At 34.9% G+C, this 12972-nt stretch overlaps 2 protein-coding genes across 4 annotated transcripts; both read left to right on the top strand.

The window, feature by feature from the left end:
• Nucleotides 1-2210: 2210 nt before the first annotated feature.
• Nucleotides 2211-5515, top strand: LOC125216589 (calcineurin B-like protein 4). Of its 3 annotated transcripts, none has more exons than XR_007175431.1 (9): nt 2211-2300; nt 3485-3637; nt 3864-3946; nt 4035-4094; nt 4202-4310; nt 4387-4439; nt 4609-4689; nt 4802-4898; nt 5021-5515. XR_007175431.1 is itself a non-coding variant. In XM_048118343.1 (9 exons), the coding sequence occupies exons 2-9, from the start codon at nt 3559-3561 to the stop codon at nt 5082-5084; spliced, it is 660 nt and encodes a 219-aa protein (XP_047974300.1). In that variant the 5' UTR covers nt 2211-2300; nt 3485-3558; the 3' UTR covers nt 5085-5515. The 3 variants fall into 3 exon arrangements, 2 of the variants coding, with proteins under 2 accessions (XP_047974300.1, XP_047974301.1); XM_048118343.1 differs by having other exon boundaries at nt 4768-4898; XM_048118344.1 differs by lacking the exon at nt 5021-5515 and having other exon boundaries at nt 4786-4902.
• Nucleotides 5516-7393: 1878 nt separating this feature from the next.
• LOC125211424 (dipeptidyl aminopeptidase 4-like) lies at nt 7394-11935 on the top strand. The gene is given in 8 exon segments (XM_048111200.1): nt 7394-7615; nt 8095-8329; nt 8332-8597; nt 9139-9330; nt 9541-9570; nt 9684-10787; nt 11036-11078; nt 11081-11935. Coding segments are annotated over 7 exon segments (2250 nt in total). The 5' UTR covers nt 7394-7615; nt 8095-8220; the 3' UTR covers nt 11587-11935.
• The last annotated feature ends 1037 nt before the right edge of the window (nt 11936-12972 follow it).

Genomic DNA, 12972 nt, shown 5'->3' with positions numbered 1-12972 from the left:
TAATGTAGAGTGAATTACATTTTTAGGCTCTATACTTTCAGCGACGAACATTTGCGGTACTTATACTTGCAAAATATTATTTGTGGTATCCAGACTATACTACTTGCTCGTTTCAGGTGTTTTTTCACTTTTTGACCAATTTTTCAAACAAAAACACCCCCAAAGGCCTAGAGGGCATTTTTGACATTACTTTAGGCGCCATTTTCCGACTCTTTGATTTTCCAAACTCTTTGATTTCCAAGATATTTAATTACTATGATTTAGGCAGGCATGTATGTTATGTACTTAATGATTTGGCGTAAAAGTGGAGAAGTTTTGGAAAAAGTGGAGAAGAGTTATGGGAGTGGAAAGGTAGAAGAAATAAGACTTTATAAATAAGAGAGAAAATTTAGGAAAGAGAAATGAAGAAATAAGATTAATATAGAAGAAGAAATATGGAGGAAAAAAGAATTCGTAGACATAATAGAAGACATAGGAATATGAGAGTGGAAAGGTAAAGAAATAAGACTTTATAAATAAGAAGAAAGAAAAATTAGGAAAGCGAAATGAAGAAATAAGATTTATAAAGAAGAAGAAAGATGGAAGAAAAAGAAGAACGAAAAATAAGACTTAATAATGAAGAAGAGACGAGAAAGAACAAAGGAAATAGAGGAAGTAGGAATTTGAAATAATATACACGTATTTCAATGTCAGTAAATGACGCCTACTTTTAAAGAGTAATGTACAAAAATGCCCTTTAGGCATTTGGGGCTGTTTTTGTCTGAAAAATTGGTCAAAAAGTGAAAAAGCACTTGAAACGAGCAAGTAGTATAGTCTGGATACCGTAAATGATATTTTGCAAGTATAGGTACCGCAAATGTTCGTCGCTGAAAGTATAGAACCTAAAAATGTAATTCACTCATTAATGTAACCAGCAATATATTTATTTAATCAATCAATAAGTAAAAATATTTAATATGAGGGAATAATTAATGTTCTTAAACATTCATAATTTGGTTATGAATATGTGAGTACAATACTAATTAATTTAGGCATAGTTCGGTTGTCACGACTAATTATCATATGATAATTCATCTAGTATTAAATTGAAAGATTATTTTAGTTGGAGAGAAATGACTATAACTAATTATCACATAATTTATCCATTTAGGATTAAATTGTGTGATTCAATCTCATAAATCAAACACAATACTACAAATTTAATTCCAATATATAATCTTGTAAAATCGAACGGTCCCATAATATTCTAATTAATACAAAGTATTTTATTGGCGAATAAATTAAAGGACACAAGTGAAAGTGGGGAATTGTGCAATAACAAAGTTGTGGCTAGATTTTTGGATGGGAGAAAATAGCCTCGAATCCACATTTCATAGACTTATCAGAAAAAGACGATCTTATTATAAATATGGGAGTTTGCAACCAATGACAGAGGAGATGAAGAGGACACAGAGGCTTAAGTGGAGAGAATATACTTGGAGATCTTTTGCTTGCCGTGAATAAGCGATGTACTAATGATAAAACGAGAGATGTGAGAATATGGTTAGCTAAGAATCTACCTTTCTTTCATATCTCTAATTTTATCTTAAAGGTCAACCGGCAAGCGGTACCAAGGAGCCCTTCACTCGAAATTGGGCGACTAGCATGGAAGAACATCATGCCACCACGAGCACAATTGCACGTGTGGTTCCCTCTTCATGAAAGAGTAAACATCAAGGATTGACACTTCCAACATGGAATATGAGGAATTAATATCGCCAAAGACACCCTTTAAAAGAAGAAAAGTGAGACAAACATACTCTCATCCACGAAGTTTGAAATCAAATTATGGATAGCATTATGACAATATTCTACATCAGTCTTAAAATATATTATCACACAACGAATTTTTGAGAAAATACACGTGGACAAGAAATAAGATTAAACATGATTGTTAATTACAAATAAAAAATACCAATAGAACTACTCCTAATTAGTGCACTTACTACTCCATATTATGCCAATGTGGGAGTAAGTTATGTCTATAAATAGAGGCATTTGTGATGGCAGGGACGGTGTATCTATAACTAATTTGTGTATGCATTAATGAGAAAGTACCTAGACATGAAATGTTGAGAGAGACCTTTGGCTCCTCCAAAAGTAAACGCCTCCAAACTCATCTCTCACCGGTCTTATCACCAACATTATATAACAATAATTAAAAACTCATTACTTATACTAATGTTATATATATACATGCATAAATTATCGGATTTAGGTGCAACAACACAAACAATTCCACAACATCCTCCCCCTCGTCGGTCAGTTCTCATCTCTCTTTACTCTCTTCTTCTCTCCACCGCTGCAATTTTATTTGATTGTGTATACTTGTGTTTGCTCACTCTATTTTCTCGACTTGAATTCGTTTCTATTTCAATTTTTCAATGGGAATGGTGAAGAATAGAACGTTAATTTCAAGTGATTTTTATTGAATTTATGTGTTCTTTGAAAAAGACTCGACATTTGAAATGGGTTAGGCTCTTCTCGATTTCATTCTATTGGGAAAAATTCAACCATGTGTTGCATGTTTTTGCTTGAAAGACTGAATTTTGGGAAGATTTTTGAATGCGTGGCATGATAAATTAACATCTACTAAAATAATTTTGTGTTTTAGAACCAGAATACTAAATCTTGATATTGGGGTATAAACTGAAATTAGCATTTGTGAGGGCAAAGATGACGAAGGGTTAGATTTATTTATTTAATTATAGTTGTGATATATTTGGAACTGAACATGACATTTACTTTTTTGGCTGATAGTATAAAGTCCAAGGTGAGTTTGAAGTTTATGCTTTGAATAATGAATATATTACATTATTTGGATCTGAATACAGCTTGCTAATAGGTTGGACCCATCAGTTTATTGGCGGCTTCATATTTTTTTTTGAATTATAGCTGTACTCATGGTGGATTAACCTTAAATAAACAGTGATATTATCTGGTTTCTTCATTTTCTTTTATCATAATCAAGTATTTTGCTGCTGCTGCTGCTGCATCAATCTTGGTTTCCCATATTCTGTATGCATATATGCACACACACACACATTGAATTTAAATATGAGAAAGTAAACATATGTGGATTTTTTTATTAATTTCGGTTGAAGGTTTAGTTGAGAAGCTAGGTAGAGTTTAGAAGGGCTCTCTGAGTTAGATGAAGTCTCTCTATCTTTCTCTCTTAAGTTTTTTATTTTGTTCATTCACTTACCTGCATATATGAGCTGCTGTGGCATAAGATTGATCATCCAGTTATGCACTTATGGTATTTGGAATTATGGATAATCAAGCTGTTACACAATGATTTGCTTGTTTTCCACCACTCATATTTGCAAGGTTGTTGCAGTTCATCATTTTTGCTTCAGTTTTTAAAGTTAAAGTTCATCCTATCAGAAACTTACGAACAATCCTTTTTCATGCTGAACTAAGTTAGTTGATTCATCTTTGGCAGGTGAGGTTACATCAGAGGCCACATTAGCATGTATTTGTATGACCGTGGACTAATCCGTGACCTTTCCTACTCCGATGGGCTGCTTCCACTCTAAATCCCCAAAACACACCCCTGGTTACGAGGAGCCCATTATCCTCGCTGCTGAGACACTCTGTGAGTATGAACCATGCTAGGCTTATTTATGCTTCTCTCTGAAACTTATTACCTGTTCCACCGTGTAACTATCAAATCACTACCCATTTTTTTGTGACATTAGTTTGTTATTGAACATTTCTTGATGGCCAAATTGGAGTACTATTCAAGTCTAGTTTTGCTGCCTGAATTTTTATCATTGGATTTGACCGCCACTAGTCTATTGAATGTGATTTTTATCTTGTAGTTTCTGTCAGTGAAGTAGAGGCTTTATACGAACTGTATAAGAAGATAAGTAGCTCCATAACTGACGACGGCCTCATTCACAAGGTAACATCATCACTCATCTATCTCTTGACTTGCTCATTATCGAAACTTTTCCACTTACTGATTATCTACCTTATTGCAAACTCGTCAGGAAGAATTCCAGCTTGCTCTCTTCAGGAACAGAAACAAGAGAAATCTATTTGCAGACAGGGTGGGTTAACACAACTTCTTTCGTTCACTTTTCAGATACATATATACGCCCTTTAAACTCTATGCCGCTATCTAGATATAGCTTCTTATGAAGAGTTTCATATGTAGGTATTTGATATATTTGACTACAAACGCAATGGAGTGATTGAATTTGGAGAATTTGTCCGGTCGTTAGGAATATTTCACCCTAATGCATCAGTTGCAGACAAAGTTTCATGTAAGAATCACATTTCGCTCATATTTTGTTATAACATGATGCTTTTCTCATCTCTGACTATACGTATGCTCAACAGTTGCATTTAGAGTGTATGATCTGAGGAGCACAGGTTTCATCGAAAGGGAAGAGGTAAGTTATGTGGACCATGGATTTTAAATTTAAGTTTTCATAATTCGTGAAGTCTTATGGACCATCTGATTCATGCAGTTCGAAAATATCTGTTAATTTCTGGCAACAAAGATGTAATAGAATATATGTTTGATATGCCTTTTTTGCAACTCTTTGTTTAACTTGGTAGTTGAGAGAGATGGTATTGGCACTATTACACGAATCAGATGTAGTTCTTTCGGAGGAATACATAGAGATGATCGTGAACAAGGTAAGGATCACTCTTCTCGTGTTTTCTGCTTTTTAGAGATCATACTTTTTTGGAAGAACGCGTTTCATCTCATATCAGTTGTATCTTATGATGCAGACATTTGACGATGCAGATAAGAAAGGCGATGGAAAGATTGACCTAGATGAGTGGAAGGAATTTGTATCCCAAAATCCATCCCTTATCAAGAATATGACACTTCCATATCTAAAGTAAGTCTGTCAGGCTAGTCTGCTCGATTCAAACTGTTTAAATAGCTGCTACAGCTTTCTTTCTTCTGGCCGCGTGTTTTCCACCATAAGAATCATCTTATATATGTTATTTGGCTTTGTAGGGATATAACACTAGCATTTCCTAGCTTCGTGGTACGCTCTGAAGTGGAGGACTCGGACTTGTGATTTGTGAGCTCGTGTATTTGCCTAAACGCGCGTTGCATACCCCGTCTCATGTAGATACAATGAACTCCATACAGAGTTTGGAGTTATGATTAAGTTGTACACAACGTCGATTTCACAGAAGAGGGAGTCACGGAATCGAAGGCCTTCGTGACAGTCATAGCCGAGGCCTTGTTGTTAAGTTGATTTGTGTGTTGCAGAAAGTGAGAAGCTGGCAGGTTCTACCCAGAATTCCACATGAGTACGAAGCTGAACATGATATTTTTAGATGTTTGATGAGTATAAAATTATTGTATAGTTATATGCTTAGTGTTTTTTTCTGTTTTGTTTTGCTTTTTGGTTTTGCTTTATTTTGAGAATTAAGAATGTGCTGTGTAAAGGAATCCTTGCCTCCTTGGGTCCAATAATTCAAGCACATAATTATTTTTGGTATAGCTAATGTGGTAACTTTTTCATAGAGTATTTACCCTTAACGTATTTGACAATATAGCCATCTCCTCACATTTAGCGCTCATAAGATTAAAATTAGTTTTAGCATCTAACATAAAACGAAAAAACATTGCATCTGTTTGCCTAAAAAATGCATTGCCTTCCTTTTCTCCTTCGACAATAATCATCTTTTTTACTCCACATGTTTTGATTTGGTTTTTTTATTTTAATAATAATTCAAATCATCTTATTCTAAAATTAAGATGTCACATGTTCATTATATGTTTTTTCATTTTATTTAGTTGTTCGATTTATGTATTTTTTGTTCTTTTAATGAAACTAGTATCACGCTTGTGCTATGCACAGATTAATATATTTTTAAAATATTAATTTTAAATTTTAAATTAATTAAATAAATTAGAATTAATATTAACAATGAATCATATGAGTAACAATTTTAGTTATATGAGAATAAAAAATCTATACAAATCAACATTGAAGCATAAAATTTGAAGCAAATCACATAATATAATGTTTTAACAATAAACCATGGAGTAGGAAGATAAAAATCTATCATAATAAAGAATTAAATACAATGGATAATTACTCATCATTTTTAAAACTTCTTTATTCACTACATTAACTTTAAAATTAAAATCAATCCCATCATTATAAACTAAAACCTTCAATTCACAATTCGTCACTCTTCAACAGAACTCAACCGCGCTTGCCTCACCCAAAACTACAATAAAATAATGAACAAAATCAATTTGCAATGCCAAAATCAATAATCAATATGTATTAAAACGATCATCCGTAGAGCAAAGCATAAGATGTATGAGACCCATGAAAGTACACAATCGAACAATTCACACCACATAATTTTGTGGAGGCTTCCCTAGCCATCCAATCAAGAAGATAAAGCTGTAGTGACTGCAAATTAACATCAATCAAAGTGACAAATAGAGAATAAAAGTATTTATTCACCTGAGAATGGGTGAGGGAGGTGAATATGTTTACTGGGTGAGAATATATATAGCATAAATAATTCCATAAATGTAACTAAAAGAAATGTCAATAAGAAGCAAATTTAAAACTCAACCTGTTAATTTCACCAAAATCAAATATAAATATAGCAGTAATTGTATACTATTAAATTAAAGCTCCTTTGTGCCTGGTGCTTGTATCAGTGCTGCTGTCATCAATTGGATTTGATCTTGTACTTGTTGGGAGATTGATTTTCTTTGCTTGTTGCCTCTTATTTTGCAAAAGTAGGGAGGAAATAATTAGGTGTTTCTATGGGATCATGCTGACCTCCAACTAACTTACGTATATATGAAACATACGTGATGAAACATTAAAAATTAATTTCCACTAATTTAACTAAGTAGGAGTATATATTTATTAATTACATTTACATTTCTCGTATAAATGATTATTCAAACCTCCCAAAACTATTATTTTATATATTGTATAGATTTAAGTATCATGTGCTTATAATTTTGATAGTTTTTCAAGTTGTCGAGTTTCTGTCATATCCAATCTCGAGCCGACTTATATATTTTATCATATGGATGAATATTAGAAATTGGATAATTGATTAATCATGGTTGAATGGGCACGTGATCTCCTATCACTTTCTTGCAACCAAATTTGGTAGCCTTGAATATTGGAATTTATTGATTCTATTTTCTATTATAACTAAGCTTTTAGCAAAATTAAAACTGAATCAGAAGCATCATCATTTCAACCGCTGACTCTATACTGTTTTGCTATTCAATTCTTAAAGATAATAAAATAATAAGATTATTATGGAATAAAAACATAATATAAGGTTACATTTACCCCGCCACCAGAATATACCCACGGGCGTACGTTTTCAGTGCAGTCACGCGCCACTCCTCCACAAAAACTGAGTAATTATCACCCTCACATATCATTTAAAGCCTAATTAGTTCCTGAACTTACTCCTAAATTCTGTGATTTATCTGATAAACCTGCGTTAAAGTTTTGATTAATCAGTATTTATTGGAAGGAATCCGAATCGGATTCTGGAATCCAAATTCGTCTTCATCATTGCCGGATCATCACAGACAGTGAGACAGGTCAGATTGCATATTCAGTTTCGCGGTTTATTGTTAAGAGTTGAATAATTATGACTAATTAGTACTTTGTCTGGCGGGATCGCGCCAATTGTTGATGATTTTGGCTATTAACTTGTTGCCTTGTATCGCAATGTGGAGATTTTTTGTTCACTATTTTATATATACTCCTAGTTTAGCTTGAGATTAAGAAGCAGTGTTCGATGGGGAGGAATGAAAAGTGAAGAAACTTTTTCCACTCATTTTCACGGCTGGGAGAAGCAGCTTTAATTAGTTCAAATTTTTTTGTTGAAGCTTCGTTAAGTTGAAATAGTACAGTTCCTGTTAATCACAATAATATCAGTGCAAACCTGATAATTCTATCCCTTGGTACACGATATGTTTTTTTTAGAAATCTTATTCTTGTGTTTTCGTTGTTTCAAGGATATCATTTCATGCTCAAGTCTGCTTTGACATGTTTTTGCTATCCTTTTTTTTGGCAGATTTGTACAGTATGCGCGCATTGATGCATAAATTACTCAATCATAGACTGTTTTTTGTTAATGCCATCACTGGATGAGAGTGGCACATAGAAGAATTTGAAACGTTCTTGGCTGTTTCTTCACGAAATGCCTGTAACTGAAACAACAGTCGCAAATGCTCTGGATAATTGCAATATATTCTCTGTTGAAGAGATAGTCCAGCACCCTTTACCAAGTTATGGAGTGCCAACTGCAATTAGTTTAGCCCCGATGATTGTCTCATAGCGTACTTGTTCAGCCAGGATCAAACCTTGAACAGAAACTTGTTTGTATTTGATATCAAGAGTGGGAAACATGATCTGTTCTTTAGCCCACCAGATGGTGGTCTCGATGAAAATAATTTATCTGCTGAGGAAAAGTTGAGAAGGGAGAGGTTAAGAGAGCGAGGCTTGGGAGTAACACGCTATGAATGGGTAAAGACAAGCCCAAGGAGAAAAAGACTTATTGTGCCTATACCAGCTGGGGTGTGTTCCCTGACATCTTATATCTTGTTCATGTGTTATGAAATTCATCTTAATGGATTTTCACACTCTAATTTGGTGAAAGGGAGATCTTGAAATATTCATGTCATGCGTTCACTCTGTATTTCTTCTCTGATTAGGATTGGTCTATGAAAATTATATTTAATTAGCAAATCAGACATTAATGTCAATCATAAAGCCTTCTCCGTCATTTGATAGATAAAAACTGGTTCTTTTTTTGGAATAATTTGTGAGATTTACAATAATACTTGGGAATATGAGCTTTCAAATCATATTGGTTGCAGCCACTAGTGAAAGAAACCATAGAGTTTCTTCCTTTATTGCAGTTTTCATACTTTCTTGAGGAAAATTTCTGATGGAACATAAATTATATAGCATTAAATTGTTGTTATTTTCATAATTTGGTTAAATTTAGTCCTGTACATGTTCTGTTTGTTTCCTTATTTAACATATTACAGTTTTTTAAAACCTAAGGTTTCAATTACTTATTATGAACTAAAGCACGACCTCTACATGTGAGCAGATCTATAGTCAGGAAAATAATGACAAGACTCAACTCCTGATCCCGAGTGCCTCTGGTTCGCCAGTTATAGACCCACAACTCTCTCCAGATGGAACCAAACTGGCCTATGTGAGGGATAATGAGCTTCACGTGTCTAACCTTCTGTACAACGTGTCAAAGCAATTGACTGTGGGCGCTGACAAGAATGCTATTGTAAGCATAAGGTTCCATGTATACTGTGTTTAATCCAGTCTGTCTCTTTGTATTTGTGCTAGTTGCATCACTGAGTACTAGGTGTATACATCTAGCAAATCGTATTTATGTCATCATAGAGGGAGTTAGAATTTGCAGTCACCCCCTTTGTATTTGGAGTTATATGTTAATTGCACAAAATTGACTAAGTTTTTTCTGTTGCTATTTCAGACACATGGCGTTGCTGAGTTCATTGCACAGGTGGGTTACTGTTGAAACATGTTGGGGGCAGTCTTTCCTGGTTTGCGTAACATGTCTACCTTTCCCAACATGACTTTGCTAACTGAGATACTCCATATCTTTTCTGGCTGTAGGAGGAAATGGATCGGAAGAATGGTTACTGGTGGTCATTAGATAGCAAATTTATTGCATTTACCAAGGTTGATTCATCAGAAGTACCTCTATTTAGGATAGTGCACCAAGGGAAATGTTTAGTGGGCCCAGATGCACAGGAAGACCATGCATACCCTTTTGCTGGTGGTCCAAATGTGAAAGTCCGCTTGGGAGTTGTTCCTGCCACTGGTGGACCAGTTAGTTGGATGGACCTTCTCTGCGGACGAGAGCCAGCAGAAGACGATGAATATTTGGCAAGAGTTAATTGGATGCACGGAAACATTCTTACAGCTCAGGTGTTGAATAGAACCCATTCTAAACTGAAGATCCTCAAGTTTGATATCAAAACTGGCCAGAAGGAACTAATTTTGCAAGAAGATAGTGAAACTTGGATCAATTTGCATGATTGTTTCACTCCTTTAGATAGATTACCTGGTCGATCATCTGGAGGATTCATTTGGGCTAGTGAAAGAACGGGATTCAGACATTTATATTTATACGATTCTCATGGAGTGTGTTTAGGACCTATTACTCAAGGTGATTGGATGGTTGAGCATGTGGCTGGTGTAAATGAGGCTACTAAAATCGTATATTTCACTGGAACCTTGGATAGTCCTTTGGAATCGCATCTTTATCAGAAAGAATTGTTCCCAGATGGAAGCCGTTCCATACAGACTCCTGTAAGATTAACCCATGGAAAGGGAAAACATGTCGTTGTTCTTGATCATCAGTTGCAAAGGTTTGTTGATATCTATGATTGCTTGGGTTCACCTCCCAAAATCATGCTATACTCATTGCTGGACGGAAGCTTCATTGCATCAGTTTATGAGCAGCCCATCAACATTCCCAGGTTTAAGGAACTCGCACTTGTGCCTCCTGAAATAGTTCAGGTGAAGGCTAAGGATGGAACCACCTTATATGGGGCACTATATAAACCCGATGCTGCAAGATTTGGACCACCGCCTTACAAGACAATGGTTCACGTATATGGTGGTCCCAGCGTACAGCTAGTCTGTGATTCTTGGATAAACACTATCGACATGAGAGCTCAGTATCTCAGTAGTAAAGGCATATTAGTTTGGAAGGTTAGATTTTTTGTTTCGCTTTTGAAATATCCAAATTTTGAAGTTTTGGGTTACATCTATTGTGCCACTTATTATTTACTTTTGGAATATATTCTTTCTGCGGTCCAACACCAAGCATACTTTAAACGCTTTCATATGCTCTAGATTTGTCACTTGCTTTATACAGTTTTTCTTTATGAGTTTAACTTTCTATAAAGGAAATGATAATTTGATTAATTCCTTATTTGCATTGCTGTTCCTTTTTTCAGATGGACAACAGAGTAACTGATCGACGAGGACTCAAGTTTGCAGGTCGCTCAAGCACAAATGCGGTCAGATTGATGCTGAGGATCAACTTACTGGAGCCGAGTGGCTCATCAAGCAGGGGTTAGCTAAAGAAGGCCACATTGGACTGTACGGATGGAGTTATGGTGGATATCTCTCAGCGATGGCACTCGCAAAATTCCCCAAAGTATTCAAATGTGCAGTTTCCAGTGCTCCTGTGACATCATGGGACGGATATGACACATTCTATACAGAAAAGTACATGGGATTGCCCTCTGAAAATGAATCAGGCTATCTACACAGTTCTGTCATGCATCACATTGACAACATGGAAGGCAAGCTGCTCCTGGTGCACGGGATGATCGATGAAAATGTGCATTTCAGGCACACAGCGAGGCTTGTCAACACGCTCGTGGCTGCCAGGAAGCCTTATGAACTTTTGATATTCCTAGACGAGCGCCACATGCGTCGTGGACTTAGGGACCGTATTTACATGGGGGAGAGGATCTGGGATTTCATAGAACGGAGTTTGTAGATATATCTCATTCAGCATTTGACTCAGAGATGAAGCTGCTGTGTTGTCCAGGAAATTCTGGTTTGTCGATTCGACCAAGCTCGTTGAAGATAGAGTGACTTCCTAAACTTTTTGTTTAAACCGAAGTGAAATGAAAATCTGGTGGTGTACATAGTTGATGAAGTCTTGGAAGAGAAATTAGTTTCATTTTATATCTCCAAAGACAAGAAACTGATAATAATAGTACTAAAATAACTGGTGATCCAAGAAATTGTAAAGTTGGGCAGTATGTAACTTGACAAAGACATGCTACTTGCAGCATATTTTTGAGGTCAACTTTTTCGCTAATGATATAGTTACACTTGATGAAGTCCAATGGTCCCGCTCCATCAACCCCAATTCCTAATCTTTATATAACCATCTGTCGCAATCTAAATAAAAAATCTTAGGTATGACACATTTTTTTTTATCGTTATGTAATTATTTATCGCACTCTAAATCAAAGAACATCATTCAGATACGACATATTTCTGATCGTTATGTAATTATTTGTTACACTCTAATTCAAAAGAACACCACCATTCATTTGTTATGAATATAAATATAGAACAAACTAAATTGAATAAAAAAAGTTAAAAGTATCTCATTTCTTCAAAAAAAAAAAAAACAATCAAAGTGCTTTCTATTTTGGAGAAAACTATTTGATCACAAATATGGCCAAATAACATCACTTTTCTTTTTCCTTTCATTTCCTACTACTATTTCTTATATTCTCATCCAAGTTTCTAACAACTTGGAGATCAAGTTTTTTCCAGATCGCTGTTTAAATTTCAAAAACATTAAAGCAAAATCGAAAATATAACTTAAACAAAAAAGAAAAAGAAAATGAAACTCAACGGTGGAGAGTTAAAAATGAAAAATAAAATTATAAAATACTAAAAACAATATAGACCGTTGAGTCTCAACATTTATCTTATTCTACAACAATTTTATCGATCACTGCTAATTTTATTTTATCTATTTAACCATAGTGAAGTTCTAGAACTTCTAACGGCGGAAATCCGTTCAAAACTTAAAATTAGAGTAAACAATTGTGGGCTCCACTTCCATAGCCAGTTAAATAGCCCAATGGCTCCCCTATGCTCAAACGGCCCAAAAATTTCATAGGAAATTTAATTATATTCAAGTAATTTCCCGAAAATTTACACGCATTTGAGTTGATCGTGAGAGATGAACGCGGAGAAGTGGATTTGACTAGCGTTGTTTCTGCATTTCTGTTCCAGTTCATCCATTCATTGCTTCAGTTTTGGCTCGGACTTTCATTTTTTTTCTCACTCAGGTTAGAGATTCGATTTTTTTTTTTTTAATTTCGTGTTATACGTCTTCTTTTTAATTATTTGTGTAGTC

Source organism: Salvia hispanica, chromosome 3 (assembly GCF_023119035.1).
Source record: "Salvia hispanica cultivar TCC Black 2014 chromosome 3, UniMelb_Shisp_WGS_1.0, whole genome shotgun sequence".
NCBI classification, from domain to species: domain Eukaryota; kingdom Viridiplantae; phylum Streptophyta; class Magnoliopsida; order Lamiales; family Lamiaceae; genus Salvia; species Salvia hispanica.
This window is presented reverse-complemented; position numbering and strand designations above follow the sequence as displayed.